A 17,277-nucleotide genomic window follows, 5' to 3' on the forward strand; every position below is an offset into this window, starting at 1 on the left:
GCCTAATTACCAGCAGCAGCCTTGATAATGATAGTATAATAAAGACGAAGATATAATAGTCGGCACCTGTCGTCTGATGCATATAGGAACAGGGAAGATCGAAAGGAATATAGGAAAAATAGATCTTCCACGATATTAATGCCTGTCAACGGTGCCTAATAACCAGCAGCAGCCTTGACAATGATAGTATAATAAAGACGAAGATATAATAGTCGGCACCTGTTGTCTGATGCATATAGGAACAGGGAAGATCGAAAGGAATATAGGAAAAATAGATCTTCCACGATATTAATGCCTGTCAACGGTGCCTAATTACCAGCAGCAGCCTTGACAATGATAGTATAATAAAGACGAAGATATAATTAGTCGTCCCCTGTCGCTCTGATGCTTAATTAATAGGAACAGGGAAGATCGAAAGGAATATAGGAAAAATAGATCTTCCACGATATTAATGCCTGTCAACGGTGCCTAATAACCAGCAGCAGTCTTGACAATGAAAGTGTAATAAAGATAAGATATGATAGTCGGCACCTGTCGCTCTGATGCATATATGAACAGTGGTCACATGTTAATTGATCTGATGCACATATGCGAACAGGAAAGATCGAAAGGAAAACGGGAAAACAGCTTTGTCTGGATATTCCGCTTTTTCAGTGTGAATGAAATAGGTGTTACATGACTGAGGACACCGATATCTTGCCTAACAACGTTGTCTAATGATTGATTGATTGAAGTTTGCTGTCTATTAATAACCAACAACAGCTTAATGATGATAACAGAATGATGATAAAGATATATAGGGCTAATAGCAGGCTACGAGATGTCGCTCTGAGGCACATATAAAGACGAAAGATCGAAAGGAATGCAGGAAAAATGGTTCTTACGCGATAACAATTCCTCTTCTTCAGCTTATAATAATGATAATAGAATGATATGAGAAAGATATAATAGCAGCCTATCACTGTCACATATGTCGCTCTGGGCACATACGTACAGGAAAAATCGAAAGAAATACGTACAGAAAAAAAAAGTTCTTGCACGATATTCCTTTTTACATCAGCTAGAGTATAAATATAATAATTGTTGCATATGGTGGTCATTCATATACTGAACTTTTCACATATATAAGACATCTAAAGATATTGCCAGCAGAAGGTCCAGCCACTGAGTGAGGGGATAATATATGAGTCTCAAGTATGTTAAAGCACATAAATGTGACATCATATCAATTATTTATCACATATCATTACATCACTTTGACCTTGAGCTCTTCGATCATGACTCGTGTTAAGATTTCCTTCATTATCAAGAGATGCTTAATTTCTGTTATTATCGACGTCGTAGACACCGATCAACAGATTGTCCAGCTTGTTGTTCTCTTCAAGTTGTTTTCCTGGCTTACCCATGTATTGTAGACATGACATTTGTATAATAACATTTGTTAGCCCTGATGAACCCTACAACATGGCATTATAAACGAAGTCAGCTTTTATTTATTTATTTATTTATTTATTTTTTTTACGTCTTGGCCTGTGGCGCCGGTAAGCCTTCATAGTAGGGTCTGATGGCAGCTCGTTGTGGCGCAGGCAAGTGTTTATAGTGGCGCCATCTTTACATTTCAGTATTTTTCATTTTGGACCCCTAGTTGCATAATATAAATTGTTTGGAGTGTGTTGGAGGGTCATGCGACGCCGATCTAGCACAGTTTTCGTGCTATTAACACTTGTATATAGTAATGGCCCGAAATGTACTACATTCAATGTAATGGTATTTATATATATATATATATATATATATATATATATATATATATATATATATATATATATATATATATATATATATATATATATATATATATATATATATATATATATATATATATATATATATATATATATATATATATATATATATATATATATATATATATATATATATATGGCTGATTGGCAGGAGTCGTATATATATAATGAGCCTTGGGGAAAGATAGTTTGAATGGGGAATAGAGAAAAGGATAAATTAGATGAGGAATTAATATGATGAGGAAGTTTGACGTTCACGTAATGCCCAGCAGACATCCTCCCCCCCCTCCCTCCTATGCCTGTATATATAACTGTGTGTGTGTGTGTGTGTGTGTGTGTGTGTGTGTGTGTGTGTCAAAGATTGCCTCCATATAACACAGTAACAATTTATAATGTTCTGTTTTAGTAATTGGCTAATTGGCTTAAAATTCGTTTTACGGTTAATTAAATATTGTAACATCTTACAGTAAACTATGTACTGTCAACACTATGCCCAACAAACTCATTAGAAATGTCACTCAGAAACTCTATTATTGTGACTATTATATAGCATATAATAAACAATCAATCAATCAAATCTTTATATAGTAACACCGAGGAAAGAATGTAAACACGGATTTGCGAGAAATACCTCCTCACAGAAATAGGTCGCTCTGCTGTCCACCACGCATGCGCACTGGGAATACACAGCAGGAAAACTCATTAATTTGCCTGGTTTCGTTTTAGTTTGTCCATTTATAATCTTTATGATGGTTGATATTGCAGACAAGACAACAACACACCAGAACAACAAACCAAACACGGAGGAACGGAGTGAACATTAACGTGGGGTAATTCTTTCTACAATCTCCCCTATTCGTTTGTTATAAAGCCATCTCTTGATTTATAAAAGTGTTGCTCTGATGCTTGTACCGTGTATTGGAGCCGAAATAGAACAAGTAAAAGATAGCGGCGAGTGAAATGTGTAAAAAGTAAGGAAGTTGAACCTCTCTGCGAGTTATTTTGCGGCTGCGAGCTGACTCCTACAACAACAAGAGATAACGTGACAGCAGAGGAAAGTAGACAATTAATATTATTTTTCTTGGTTTTACTAGACTGTCACAGCCAAGGAAACTGTCCATAGTCTCCTTGATTACAGCCCTTCAACAGCAAGATATATTGGAATTCGATAACTGAAAACAGAAAAAATATGGCGTAAAAAAAATTGCAATGTGGCTAATTTTTGGGCCGTGAAGTACAGCTGGACACCAAAGGACGTACTTAAGGAGTCTAAAGGATACCCCAGAGTCCTTGAGTTTATCCTACCGGCCACACCTGCCACTAGACTAAAGGATAATCTAAAGGACCCAAAGACTAAAGGATATGCTAGAGTCCTTGAGTTTATCCTACCTGCCACACCTATCACTGGACTAAAGGATAAACTAAAGGACCCAAAGACCGAAGGATACGCTAGAGTCCTTGAGTTTATCCTGCCGATCACGCCCATCACTGATAAAGACAGGCAAGATAATAAACTCAGGCAGATGTCCCTCCCTGCTACAAGTCCAGGGGGTTGGTAAACTTAATATAAACACCAGCTGACGAGGAGGAGGAGGCTTGTAGAGATGTCTCCTCCCCAGGGGCTAGGGCTGGACGTGGAAATCCTGCGCCGCCTGAGCAGTGACCGTTTGGTGCGGGTGTTGGAGGATGCTCCAGGAGCCAAGGACCTAATCCTCGATGGGGACCTTATGAAGCTCCTTGATCGCATTGCTGGGGCGACATTACTAAGGTGAGGATTTGACAGATGTTGAGGTTATGTTAGTCAGCGAATTCAAGTGTAGAAATACAGAAATTGTGTTTATGTCAGTCTGTGACTTCAAATATAAAAATCTGGGTTATAGTGAAGTCTAGCTCCTCTATTGTCCCATTTGTCTCAGTGTTATTGCAATAAGTTACCATTTTAGTGGCGATAGATTAGCAGCAGTTTGGGGAATGGGGGTGTCATTTGTTAGCTTATAAATAATTCTTGACTAATTAAGCAGCTCCACTATTATCTCTCTTGTCTCACAGTGTTACAGCGATAGGTTACTATTTTAGCGGCAATAGATCACCACATGCTCTGATTGGGGGGGGCGTTGATAGTTTATAGATTGTTCTTGACTGATCAAGCAGTGTTAGGTTATCAATTTCGGGGTAATATTAGTAGCAGAGCTAAATTACAACATGGGGCCATGTCAGCTGTTGAATTGAAGCATGATAATAACTAGGCTAACAGTACCATCGCTGTTACCTCATGAAGCTCCTTGATTGGATTACTGGGATAACATTGTTTAGGTCAAAATTTGGTTAGTATTGTGTTTGTCATTTAAGGTTAAAATCCATGTTTCCATTCCAGAATTACACACGTTTAAGTTCTCTCTTACCTGTTCTCGTACCTGGTAGGGCCACCACCAATCCAGTCCAGTGTTGGCCTTTTTTCTGACAGATTTTAATGTGCTATTCATCACTGATAACCATTTACATTGGAAACTACTTGCTTCTGAAATTCCAACAAATACTTAATTAGGCAGTGATGTTATTGTTTTAACAGTAATAGAATACTATTTTATCTCCAAGAGGTTGACATTCTTAATGGCAATAGGTTACTATTTCAGCAACAATAGGTTCTTATCTGTTAGGCTAAGGTGAAATTTTGTTAGTGTGGTGAAGTTCTGTTAGTTTCGGAGAACACTCACTAACCTTGTGTCTCCATAATTATCTACTTCTATCTACGGATGTTTCTTACGCACACCACTTCCACCTTCAGTTCATCCCAAGCATCAAGACTTATTTTGGAAGCAATTTTTTTTTTTACATTATTGTATCAGTTGTCAGTGTCAATAATATGCAGGCAGCAATAACAAATACCATCAATTATAGTTGACTTTGAGACAAAAATTTATAGTAATGTCGCAAATGGCTGTCTTATTAATATAAAGCCTGCAAATTTTGTCGGTGGTGGACAGCTTCAAGGCTGTTTAAGTATTATAATCAGCGATCTTGTAAGTTAACAAAACAGCTATTTACAACATTACTAATATTTTTTCACTCATAATCGATCATAATTGACGGTATTTGTTATTGCTGCTTGCATTTTATGGACACTGACGACTATTTACTATGCGTATCCACGAAATCGGACACGCCGTGTGTGTGCCGTAGTTTTCTTATATGTTTTGTCTAGTAAGGTGATGATCACTCACTGCTACATTCAAATTTGTCTCATAGGCATTGTTAATCCCTTAAGCCGGTATTTCACGGGGATGCTTTTGGTGCAGCATGCCCACTCCGTGAACAAAAGTTTACGGAGTGGACTCATGCTCATGAACCAGGGGGGGTACTAGAACGGGTAGGCTGGAGCTATTCTCTGCTGCACAGGTAGCCCGCCGCGCGTCTCACTCTACCCTGATTGGCCGGCTGGTTCAACTGCTCCTACCACCTCAATGACATCGCTCTCGCCTCGCCTTTCGTCTCTCCTCTCCTCTGATCCCCTCTCTCTCTCTCTCTCTCTCTCTCTCTCTCTCCTTATACTACTTCGAGTAGTTATAGGTAGGGAAGGACCTTGCATATATCGTATTTATTCCTAGTTAGGTTCTGATTAAGTCTTTTGCAATCCAATGTTGTCGCTCCACAATACTACTCGTGAGCACTTGTGATTCATTCACCTTCTGCTTTCTCTGTCTTTAAAACTGTTAACTATTACATTTAAATCTCCAGCCGTATTGGTATCAACTGAGCAACTCTCAAATTCATCTCATTCATCTAGGTGAGGTGAGGGAGGGAGGGAGGAAGGGTGAGGTGTGAATTTAATGTAAATGCATTTTTTGTTTTCGGTGTAAGAATTACTATACTAAAACATAATATGACTGACAGAAATTAATCAACATTTATTTCTACTTGAAAGTAGGTATACGGTCCCTGAAAGTCAAGGTCAAGACCAAGATTGCCCAATGCCCATCAAATGTAGCATCCTCGTGTGATTAGTGCATGTCATGTTCGCACAGCAGCTGCGCGAAAGTCACCGCCCGAAGGTCTGGGTCCTGAGCAAAATCGTTCCCGTGAAATAACGTTTTCTCATCCATATAGCAGAATGACACTCATGTTTATGATCAATCTGTTTGGTACATTAGTAATCATATTTATTTGCCTTTAAATGATAATTTGTCTTGTATCATCACCTGCAAGTCTTTTTTTCTTCAGTTTTGTTGATTTTTTCATAACCCATCTTATATTTTCATTTGTCTCTCCTGCTCTCCCCCATCTCTATACAGTAACATGCCATTTCTTGGCATTAAATTCAAAATTACATTTAATTCAAATTAAGTTCATCTTCACCTTTTTTCTTGCAGTGCCTTTACTCCACATGTTCCAACATGTTTTCCTTTGTGTATGAATGTGTGTGTGTGTGTGTGTGTGTGTGTGTGTGTGTGTGTGTGTGTGTGTGTGTGAGAGAGAGAGAGAGAGAGAGAGAGAGAGAGAGAGAGAGAGAGAGAGAGAGAGAGAGAGAGAGAGAGAGAGAGAATTGCATCGATTGTTTTGCATCTAAGGAAAAAAAAAGTTGAGGTACACAAACAGATTGAGGGGTAATCAGCCTCATTGATAAGCAACAAGATTCCCTATCTCAGCTACGACTGCATATGCTTCCTGTCAAAGCTCTCGGGCCTTCGTTACCTTATCCTCCATCCTTCCAAGCTTAGCGGACGGTCAGTAGCTTCAAAATTATTACCGACTCGTCATGATTCAAATACATATGCTTACTACAAACAAAATTCATGTGAGGGAGCAAAGTCTATTGAAACACTGACAATAGTTACAAAAGAATGTGATGAAAGTGCACTTTCGTCCTTTATCAGAGTGAAGGAGGAGGGGCAGGCTGACACGTGGGAGCCTGGGAGGGTGCGATAAACTCCTACTCGATTCGGTCTGACGTAGCGCAGGGTTCATTTTCCCTGAACCCTGGCACGATAGCTTTTAAATTTGCCGCAGCTGCATCACCTTCAGCACCGATGTGTGTGGGTTATCAGCCGTGACTCCCGTTTAAGGAAGATTTGCTCCCGTCATGGAAATAACCCGTTATCGTATTTTGGTCGCTTTGGTCATCGTAACGAACAATCGTATCGGTACGAGATTTTATTTCGATATTACACCACACTGCCCTTATTTTTGAGGTATCGCGCCAACCAAGTAGAAGAATAAAGGCACTTGTCCCTATACCAAGAGGTAGTCATCATCAGTGTCAGGCAAAGATACGAACACAACTACCAGGCTCCGCCCACCTTGTTCCTCTTCCTCCATCTCCCTCCCCTCCTCCCTCAATCTCTCTCTCTCTCTCTCTCTCTCTCTCTCTCTCTCTCTCTCTCTCTCATGTAGCTTCGTAACTATAATGAATGAAAGGCATGCATTAATTGTAGTGGCGTTATATACTCTTTCTAATACTGATAGGCATCCTTTAAATAAAGTTGAGAGTAGGGTAACGTGTTACTTACATAGCCTAATTACCTCCGTAACTATTGGTAGCGTAGTGGTTTGGTGGTTTATGGTGTACGTTTTCGTAGGGCTATTGTATAGCATGTACCTACTGATAAAAGTAATGGTGCTCTTATCGCCAAATTATAGTGGTGCTATTAATTTTATTGTCAGGGAAGAGCTGAAAGTATGGTAACGGGAAGAATTGCGAAACAACAAAAAACAAACGAGAGAGAAACAAATACAAGCGAGCAATCGTTCTACCATCAATCATGGTAGTCATCATTTACCACCTCACCCTACTCTCACATGTCATTACGTCCACGGCCCAGATGTGTATCACTATGCTCAAAATTAAAGTCCCAGTATCACATCAAGCATGCCTTAATAATATTATTGAAAAAAAAAAAATCATTCTCGAGTATGTATGTATCTTCCAGAGAGAGAGAGAGAGAGAGAGAGAGAGAGAGAGAGAGAGAGAGAGATTGAGTGAGAAGGGAGGAGGGGGGCGAGAGAGGGAAGAGGAACAAGGTGGGCGGAGCCTCTGGTAGTTGTGTTCGTATCTTTGCCTGACACTGATGACTTTACCCTCTTGGTATAGGGACAAGTGCCTTTATTCTCTACTTGTGGCGGTTGGCGATACCCTTCAAAATTAAGGCAGTGTGTGAAATACACTGTCGCAAAATCTCGTACCGATACGATTGTTCGTTACGATATTATTCCCAAAAAACGAGGCCGCACAGCCTCTGAAATCCTTAGTATAGCTACGGAGGGCACCCTGCAGACTCTTACATAAGCTCGCTATATTGTTGCCATTGGAGATAAATAAATGTAAGATATTAGGCACTTGATGCGATTTTTGTCGCCGTCACTTAACCTCATATGTAAACTACTTCAGTGTGTTCTCTTGTTGCCTCCTTTGTTACAGTAACCCTTGGTGGGCCAGTAACACCACTAGTTTGTGTTACAGGAGTCATGGGGTGGACAAGATGTACAGGCTGGAGAGGGTTCCACCTCCGGTGCAGAGTAATCAGCGAGTGTACTTGGTGCGACCCTCCCTGCTGCTGCTCAAGATGCTAGCCGACCATGTGCATGCTGACCGTGCTGCACACCCTGACCTGCAGTGAGTGGCTTTACTCTAATTGGAATAGTTCAGCAGTTTCACAATATTTTTTACTTTATACTAATGTGTTTGTGTCAGGTAAATATGTACCAAAAATATAACATACATTTAAATTACATTTACCATCCTTCGATGTGTGCCTCCTTGTGCTTTCATGCCATAAGCAGTTTATGTACAGTTAAAGTGGTATACAGTCACCCCTAATGTGTTCTTCAATTAATTGTTTAAGGCATTTTCTGTAATTACCAAGTAATATATTTTAACAATGAATTATTGCCCTAGTTTGATCTCATGCTTCATCAACAAGTTATTAGAATTAATGAAAATGAAGAGTGAAATATGCCTATTCTTCTGACAGGGTCCATGTGGTGGTGGTACCACGTCTGGTGTCCTGGGTTACAGGCTTATTGGAGGAGGAGGGACTGTACGGTGCCCTCACCCTTCACGAGTTCTGTCCTGACTTTATACCTCTTGATGATGATTTGCTGTCACTGGAAATGACTTCCTTCTTCAGGTATATTCTATAGAGGGACTTGGATGTCTCTTTATTCGTCTCGTATATTGAATATATATGGCATCAAACTAGTGATGAAGACATTGTCAGAATATATTAGTAAAATGGATATCATGTGAGTAAGAGCAATGCAGTATACAAGAAAGAAGCAAAGAGAAAAGAACATTAGGTAAACTCTTGTGGTTACCACCTTGAAGGTGCAATAATAATTAGGAACATTCCTCACTGTTCAGACAAAATAATCTGTACACTCATTTCTTAGGGCAACATTTCCTCATATGTGCATAAAATAGGACATTTCTGGGCCTTCTGTAAACCATGGAGGCCATGCTAAGGGGGGATTCTTGCATCAGCCTTTAATGGCAGGAGCCACACCAGATACCATTACTTTCTCTACTCCATCCATCATCATAACTTTGACAGAGTGTTCTGCTCATCTGGTAACATTGATGGATATTCACACCACTAACCAGCCACTCATAAGTGTTTTTCATTTTTTATCAGACAGGTTGTCAAAATGTCACTCAGTAATAAAGGAAAACTTTAGAATGCAGCACCAGCATCAGAAAGATTAAAAATTCTTTAATGCAGTACCTTGCTACATAAGGCTGTTCACCATTTTTTTATGTAATATCTAAAGCATCGAGTCAGCCTCTCAAACATTCATTTGTTGAAGTCTTTATCAAGTTGACTGCTTGTAAATTGATTAGTTTGGAATAGAACTCTGCTCTACTCAACACATTGTTTTAGCAAAGGTACTGTATTGAATCTTGGAATGAAGATTTCCTGCCAGTTACATATTTTTAGTATACTACATCTAGGAAAAGATAATTATCTCCAAGGGAATTATTTTTTTGCTTGAGTGAATCATTTAATTTCAGAGATGCTTTTCTTGAGGGGGACTTCAGTGGGTGTGTTGATGTGGCCCGTGCAGTCAACACACTGCAGGGACTCTTTGGGCAAATACCTCAAGTTTTGGCTCACGGGAGGGCAGCCAAGGCAGTAGTCAATACTCTTGACCTCCTCAACAACCAAAACTCACCCAAGAAGACACACCAGGTAGACTAAACTTGCATATTTTTTTCCTTGGTGATGGGGCAGGTTGGCATCCATAAAACTCAATTGAAATATGATATAATTATTTGAGATTTGATTCATTGACCTCTTTGTAGGTGCCTTGCACATACATCACCGATGTCTCAAAATGCAGCTGCTGCAGTTTACATTTGTTTAAAGGGTCCCTTAGCTTAGTCAGAGGTGGAAGTGACTTTTTTTTTTTTTTTTTTTTTTTTTTTTTGTACCAGAGAGAAAGAAGTACTAAATATGCAAGTATTGACATACAAAAACTTGGAAGGGTTTAAATCATTAAGTTTCTCACTTAATTATTAACTGTCTTATAATGTTATGACATAAATAGCAAATATAACTGCACTTACCAATTATGGCATAACCATTGCACACAAGGATATGCGGTTCCCAGTTTCTGATAGGTCTGTCTTTGGCAGGTTGTCAGCCACATGTGTCAGTATTTCAGTGCTATTTTCTGTCTTTTTTTCTTCATATTTCTTTTCATTGGTGGCAGTCTGCAGTAACACTTTTCTGGGAACTTCCTTTGCTTGTTTCTACAACCAATAACTTTTTAAAATGACAGCATATTGTTAGATTCTATTTTACCAGTAGGGTAAGTTTAGTAATTTTATTAACCTTTACTAATTTATCTCTCATTGAGGGCAGTGAGACATCACATGAGAGTAATCTATCATTATTATCATTAAAAACATTATATGTATTTCTTAATTAGCTATAATTCCTTGTAAAAAAGAATCATTTCAGCCAAACATATTGCAGATTCTACATAATTGGCTTTAGTTGAAACATAAGATACTAGCTTCCTATTTTTTTTCAGACTCCTGAAATCAGCCATCTCTTCATATTTGACCGAGATGCTGATTATGTAACGCCTCTCCTGACCCAGCTGACCTATGAGGGTGCCCTAGATGACCACTTTGGCATTCAAGCAGGAGTGGTGGAGTTCCCTGGGGAGGTGGTGGGGCAGGATGCACCACGCAAGGTTGCCCTGAACAGCAAAGACACAATTTATGACAATATCCGTAATAAACACTTTGCCTCTGTGTCAAGTTACCTCATCACCAAGGCAAAAGAGGTCAATGCCAAGAAGGAGCAGGCACAAACAATGACTGCCAGCCAGATGAAGGATTTTGTGGTCAATGAGCTTCGCACTTTGCAGGCTCTCCATGCCACACTTGCCCTTCACCTGAGAGCATGCGAGTCCATCACTAAGTCTATGAGGCAAGACTTTGAAACACAGCTAACCACTGAACATGGACTGATTACAGGTGCAGGCAATTCTGGACAGGCCAAGAATTTTCTGAAAGACTGTCTTGCTCGTATGCTTCCTATCACTGCTAATTTACGATTGCTATGTTTGTGCAGCCTTACCCAAGATGGTTTGTCCCACAATGAATATAAGAAGCTAGCATCTCAGGTTCTTGCTGCTCATGGGCACAAGCACCTTATTACTCTCAACAATTTGCGGCAACTTAGTCTCCTCTGTGCCAGTGAGTCTCCAGGTTCTGGTGCTGGGGCCACACGAGAAAATTCTAGCTCCAACATTCAAGGTCGACTGGCTCAGGTGACCTCTCTCTTACCGAGGAGAGGCCAGGGGTGGCATGCAGCAGCCAAACGGTTGAAGCTCATTCCAGACCCAGACAAGACTGTGGACCTGCATAACCCCACAGAGCCCAGCTATGTTTTCAATGGAGCATACACTCCTGTTCTGGCCAAGGTGGTTGGTGAGGCACTAAGTGTGAAGGGAGCCATCCCTCAGACCCTTCTGGACAGCCTTAAAGTACTGCCTGGTACCACTATCAGCCGAGCTCCAGCACCAGGCTCCCCTGTAGGGCCTCGTGTAGCTCTAGTGGTAGTGATGGGTGGTTTGACTTACACTGAGGTGGCTGCACTCAGGCTCCTGGCAACAACCAGTGGGATGCGCATCATCTTGGCCTCCACCTCAACCACAAATGGGGACCAACTAATTTCATCAGTGGTGCACAAATGAATCCAATAATGAAGGCTGTAAAGTGAGTAGGGAAAGTGTTTGAAGTCTGCACATTACAAAAGAATAATTTCTCAATATTCATCAGCATAATTGAGAAAACTATTTGAATGTAATTGATTGATATACTTGTTAATACATTTATCATTTGTGCTTTTGTTAAGTACAATTCTTGCGCAACAAAACAAAGCTGGGTGAGTGTGCAAGCTCACTCAGATGTTCATCCTCCCCTTTGGGCTGGTCAATAAATGGGTACCTGGGAAAACCTTGGGAAGGTAAACTGGGGTAACCCGGATGTCACACCTTTCCTGTGCCTTAGGGTAATGGATTTTTACCCAACATAGGCTCAAGGACCAGCATGATGGAGATGAGCATCAAGCCCATGCCCAGCTATAGTATATGCCCCCTTGATCTTTATATCATATATATACATTTGTTATTGTGTTACAGTTATAATAAAAGAAAAACAAATTATCTATCAAAAAATACCATCATATTCTTTGAGGAACTGCTCTTAAGAAAGATCTTGAGTTTTCTGTCTCAAAGTTTTTTTTTAAATTGAAACCCCTATCTCTTTTTTCCTTAACTATCAGTTCATTTTGGTGGTGGGCTATCAGCTGCATCTATCTCTGTGAGTCTAAAGTCTTGCTTGTCAGTATTATGCTTCACTCATTCCATAACACCATTTGCTGTAACATCCACACCACACCTCATTATTAGTTACTCCATAATTGGCAATGCAAAATCAATTACATGTCTCCTTTTTCGTGAAGGCAATTATACAATACAGTCACTGCTGTCATTATTTTTATGCACATTCTGCTTTTGTGTAATGTAAGATTATATACCTCAGATTGTATAATAAAATTGCAATACAGCACTCCAAAAGATTAATTTTTATGCATCGTAAAGTAAAACAAAGTAGCACACAATTATGAAAACGGCTCGATAAGCTGTAAAAATACAATAATTGAAGTACAGATATAGCTTGTTCTAAACACTATAGCAGCTTGGAGGTTACTGAACTCTGTGTGTATTGCATTTGATTGAATGTGTTGGTTCTAGACTCACTGAAGTGCTCGACTAGTGGAGTTAGCACAAGCAGGGGTAACCATAGCAGTGTGTGTGTGTGTGTGTGTGTGTGTATTTATCAATAAACTTATAGCATTAATTTGTAATGGATATCACAGACCTATAGAGCTTAGCAAGATGTCTCGTTGCTGAGTTGGGCTTCCCAGGGAAACAACTTTTGGGGCATATCATGAAACAAACAACACCCGCAACACTTTATAACAGTAGCAATACATGTCCAAAAGAAAAGGTAATCAGCCATGTAATATTATTCAGAATGGCGATGGGAAGGGAAAGTTAAAATTCATCTGCCAGAAAAAATAAAACCTGTTGAAGCGCCACGCTATAAACATTTCCACAAAGTAAGATGGAAACATCAAAGTTATTCAAGAGCAGGGCTCTAACTCATCAAGCATGAAAGCAAGAAAGTTAATAGGGTCTGGAATACGATCTTCGACATCTCTCTCTTGTTAAAAATGTGAAGCATCACACAATGATATAATCCTAGCCAGATTTTTGTGGGGGCCTAGAGGGCATCATAGGTTGTGCAGGCAGAGGAAATTTTTTTGAAAAGCACTTTTATTGGCATTTTGAGGCCGATATAGAAAACAATGAGAGGGTTATAGCTCCCCTAGCCCCCTCAGAAATTACGGCCCGAGTCCTAAGAGTTGCAGGCCTTCGTGATCTCTTTCCCTATACTAGCAGAAGCAAATGAAACCACGAGGTGGAATTCGTGACTATCAAACTTCAAGACTGCCTCCCCCCCCACACACAAACACTCGTTACAAGCGTTCGGTTAGGATTAATATAAAGGATGTCTAAATTTTAAGCTTTCTCACATATCTGAGGCGTTAACTCCGTATGCACACCGATGATCCCAAACCTTCGTATCTCCGAACTACCCGGTCAGTTAAATGAATTCCTCCAAGATGTAACAGCCAATAAGGGTACACTATCATGCTACCTTTTACTCACCACCTTGTCTTGTAGAATCAGTCGCGTTGTGCCCGAGTTGTATTTCCTAGCCAGCACAAATGACCACAAGTTACCAGTGTGGCTGTTGTGATGTGTGGAAGAGTATGGCTACATTGTTACCAACTCTGCCTTGGCATCAGCTTCAGTTTATAACACTGAAAATTAACAAGCTTAGGTGTATTGTGAAAGAGGATCGTGCTTGATAAAATGTCAATTTTATTTGATGATGCGCTATTCAATATAAAATAATTCATGATATGGAAAATAGTGCACTGAATGAGCTAGCTCGAGGGTTCACACGATGTTTCATCTTGGTTCGGACGAATCTCCGGATCAAGAAATAGATGACAATAATGGCTTTTACACCTTACAGTCAAGGAATGTAATTACATATAAAGCGACAACAGTTGACTGGAAGGATCCCACACTGCCGACATCACAGCCTTTACAGAAAACTTGACATTTTCGGGTTTGTTTCGACAAGCGAAACTGACTTTTAATAAAACATTTAATAGTATAAACTATGCAATAGTAAACTAATTTCACGAGGTAAGTGTTCTGATAGCATTTCCTCTTTTTATAGATTGCAACTGGTAATTAGCACTTCTTCATGTACGGCCACCAACTAGAGCGATGCGCCTCCCCCACCGAGACACGGACCGAGCGATTCACACTCGTGAACCGAAGTGCCACAGATCCCAGCTGATATCGGGCATTTAGTATGGGGAAGTTGGAGGGGTTGCTTGGCCCGGGGTCAACGGGGGTTAAGGGCTGTGGGTTTCCATAACAGTAGCAGCACGTGCTGTACAGTACTATGTACATCAACACTCTCTCTCTCTCTCTCTCTCTCTCTCTCTCTCTCATTAAATCAAAATCCTAGTTACCACTATAAAAATATAATCACCGAACACACATTCATCACACTGACTACGGTTATGACCACCTCTCAAGCAGGTAACTCATGCTACCTCGTGACCCCATAATTCCTCTCGTGCATGTGCTTCGGTTTGTGCGTCAATGAACCTTGATGTTCATCAATTAGCTGGTGACCGTGAGGCGCCAGCGCTTTGTTGATGGCTGTACCTAATATCCTTCATAACACAGGCAAGAGGCTACAATAATGCAACTGTCAGGCAATCATGCATACAGGAGCCGTCACATGACATCCGTCAGAAACAGAAAAAAAACTGAAGTAGGCTACACGCTATAGCACGAGTCCAGATGCGAACACCAGACCTATGACGGGGCTTATATGTTGGTGAGGACGATGTAGGACACCAGGAACACCCAGGGCAAGAGAGCTGCCACAACCAGCGCCGCTATCTTCACCTTCTTCAGGCATGGGTTGCCACTGGATAGGAGGCCTTGCAACCTTCCGCCGGTGGCCCTCTCCGGACACACGCACACGCCGCCGCTAACAGAGGCCCCGCAGTCACACAAATTCTCGTACCTTGGAAAACATTGTAGATAAGGATTACCATTCTCTCTCTCTCTCTCTCTCTCTCTCTCTCTCTCTCTCTCTCTCTCTCTCTCTCTCTCTCTCATCTAGAGCAAAAGAGATGCTGTGGGAGTTCCTCGGCCCTGAGGACTGAGGCTTATGAGGAAATTAGAAAGTTAATGTTGAGAAACGAGCAGCTTTTTATATGATTTTCGAATGCGGTGCTTAATATCACTTCCATTATAATTGGTATAACGTGTGTATAGTATTTACAATAATATTTTTAGAATTACTAGACTTTGCTCCGGAATGTAACAGCGTGACCATTCTAAGAGTATTACTGTATTTACATCATACGCATTCTAGTAAAACAATGGAAATAATAAGGATCCTGCATCTCTCCTACTCCCTTCTTCCACCTCTCCGGCACTCCACATCCCTCCCTTCACCAAGGATTCCAGACTCCTTGCCCTCCACTGACCTGCGTGCTGTCCAGGGCCTGTGCATGGAGACGGTCTTGTGGCTGGCCGGGCTGTGCAGGGGCGGGTCTGTCTCCAGGCGGGATGGGGAGAGCACCACTTCACTGGCCCCATCGTACAGGTGTTGGCAGGACTGGCACACCTTCACCTTGGTCACGTGTTGAGTATTAGTATTCATTAGCATTGATATATTTTTTTTGTAAAGAACACAAAAAAATGTCACACTTTGTTCCTACAGTGAGAACAAAAGAATGCCCGAGAAAAGGTGCTACTTCAAATGTTCAAATGTAGTTCCACAGTTGTGCTGATAGTCTCCTCCTGAGAAGTGTAAGTTGTAAGAAGAAGGAAAATTAGTATATGGAAGTGAAAGTGAGAGGGATGAAAGTGTAAAGAGTTCCTTATAGTTTCCCGAAAAGCATATTGACTGACTGGCTCGTGTATTTGCTACAAAGTATTTCTCCGCACATGCTGACTGGGAATAAAACGTGGTGGGTCTCTTCGATATTTGCATACATAATTATAGATGATGGAACACGAACTTAAACTCTAATTATCCTTTCACAAGAAATATACTGACGATATCTAAAGTTAACGGTAATCCGTAGATTAATCAATTCATTAACTAATATGGTCATAAGTGTATATATGTTGATAGGCATGTACGTAAATAGCTAAATGGATGGATAGATGTAATGTTCGCGTTCGGGCTGAGATTAGTAACAAGTAAACACGATGAGTAATGCAGTTATGATAAATCTTTACAGAAATGACTAAATAGGTAGAATTGCATGGGGGAGGAGTATCCACGATAAGCTGCTCGCCAAAGACAGGCTGCAGGCTACTCACCACATCAACTGAGCCGTAGTTGCTCCTCGTGACGGGCGCTTCACTCAGTCTGGCTCTGCAGCACTCTTCATCCTGCGCGCCGGGTGTCCTCGCCGCCGCTGCTATCTGGGCGTCGCAGCGCGTCCCTGTTAGCTGGTCTCCATCTCCGCCAGGTTGTTTACTGTTTGTTTCTCTTTCTTTCTCCTCTGCTCGTGCCTCTCCTTTGTCAAGTGAAAGTGGAGTGTTTTCTCCCGGGCGTGACATGTCCGCCATTTGTTTTATACGCAGACGAAAACAACACACACACACGAAAAAAAAAGTATGCCAATATATCACTTTTTCCCAAGCTTGCACCACGGCACAGTCACTTCGCACTGCCAAGGCAGCCCTTACATATCTGACTGCATGTCATTATTTGTCATGCATCACAAACCCACAGGGGGAGATATTTATATATATATATATATATATATATATATATATATAT

The 17,277-nt window shown here is 40.7% G+C and overlaps 2 protein-coding genes across 4 annotated transcripts; one reads left to right on the forward strand and one right to left on the reverse strand.

Moving 5' to 3' along the window:
* The first annotated feature begins 2,624 nt into the window (after positions 1–2,624).
* LOC126998539 (vacuolar protein sorting-associated protein 33B-like) lies at positions 2,625–12,474 on the forward strand. 3 transcript variants are annotated; one of them, XM_050860308.1, is made up of 5 exons: positions 2,625–3,573; positions 8,218–8,412; positions 8,771–8,926; positions 9,808–9,985; positions 10,833–12,474. In XM_050860308.1, the coding sequence occupies exons 1-5, from the start codon at positions 3,410–3,412 to the stop codon at positions 12,003–12,005; spliced, it is 1,866 nt and encodes a 621-aa protein (XP_050716265.1). In that variant the 5' UTR covers positions 2,625–3,409; the 3' UTR covers positions 12,006–12,474. The 3 variants fall into 3 exon arrangements, with proteins under 3 accessions (XP_050716265.1, XP_050716266.1, XP_050716267.1); XM_050860309.1 differs by having other exon boundaries at positions 2,643–3,573; positions 8,260–8,412; XM_050860310.1 differs by lacking the exon at positions 2,625–3,573 and adding an exon at positions 8,049–8,120 and having other exon boundaries at positions 8,260–8,412.
* A 1,772-nt stretch (positions 12,475–14,246) lies between these two features.
* Positions 14,247–17,256, reverse strand: LOC126998540 (uncharacterized). Its single transcript, XM_050860311.1, has 3 exons — positions 16,812–17,256; positions 15,968–16,113; positions 14,247–15,498 (listed from the first exon to the last, which is right to left on the reverse strand). Exons 1-3 carry the CDS (start codon positions 17,061–17,063, stop codon positions 15,297–15,299), a joined length of 600 nt encoding a protein of 199 aa, XP_050716268.1. The 5' UTR covers positions 17,064–17,256; the 3' UTR covers positions 14,247–15,296.
* Positions 17,257–17,277: the final 21 nt, after the last annotated feature.

This window comes from Eriocheir sinensis, chromosome 14 (assembly GCF_024679095.1).
Source record: "Eriocheir sinensis breed Jianghai 21 chromosome 14, ASM2467909v1, whole genome shotgun sequence".
In the NCBI taxonomy this organism is placed as follows: domain Eukaryota; kingdom Metazoa; phylum Arthropoda; class Malacostraca; order Decapoda; family Varunidae; genus Eriocheir; species Eriocheir sinensis.

What these genes read in the sequence shown, in the direction of transcription:
- LOC126998539 (XM_050860308.1), top strand. Translation starts at nt 3,410, where the DNA reads ATGTCTCCTCCCCAGGGGCTAGGGCTGGACGTGGAAATCCTGCGCCGC. An exon ending in GAAATGACTTCCTTCTTCAG is followed by an intron (nt 8,927 to 9,807) that starts GTATATTCTATA and finishes ATTTAATTTCAG; the next exon opens with AGATGCTTTTCTTGAGGGGG. An exon ending in CACCCAAGAAGACACACCAG is followed by an intron (nt 9,986 to 10,832) that starts GTAGACTAAACT and finishes ATTTTTTTTCAG; the next exon opens with ACTCCTGAAATCAGCCATCT.
- LOC126998540 (XM_050860311.1), bottom strand. Translation starts at nt 17,063, where the DNA reads ATGGCGGACATGTCACGCCCGGGAGAAAACACTCCACTTTCACTTGAC. An exon ending in ACTACGGCTCAGTTGATGTG is followed by an intron (nt 16,114 to 16,811) that starts GTGAGTAGCCTG and finishes CACGTGACCAAG; the next exon opens with GTGAAGGTGTGCCAGTCCTG. An exon ending in AGGCCCTGGACAGCACGCAG is followed by an intron (nt 15,499 to 15,967) that starts GTCAGTGGAGGG and finishes ATGTTTTCCAAG; the next exon opens with GTACGAGAATTTGTGTGACT.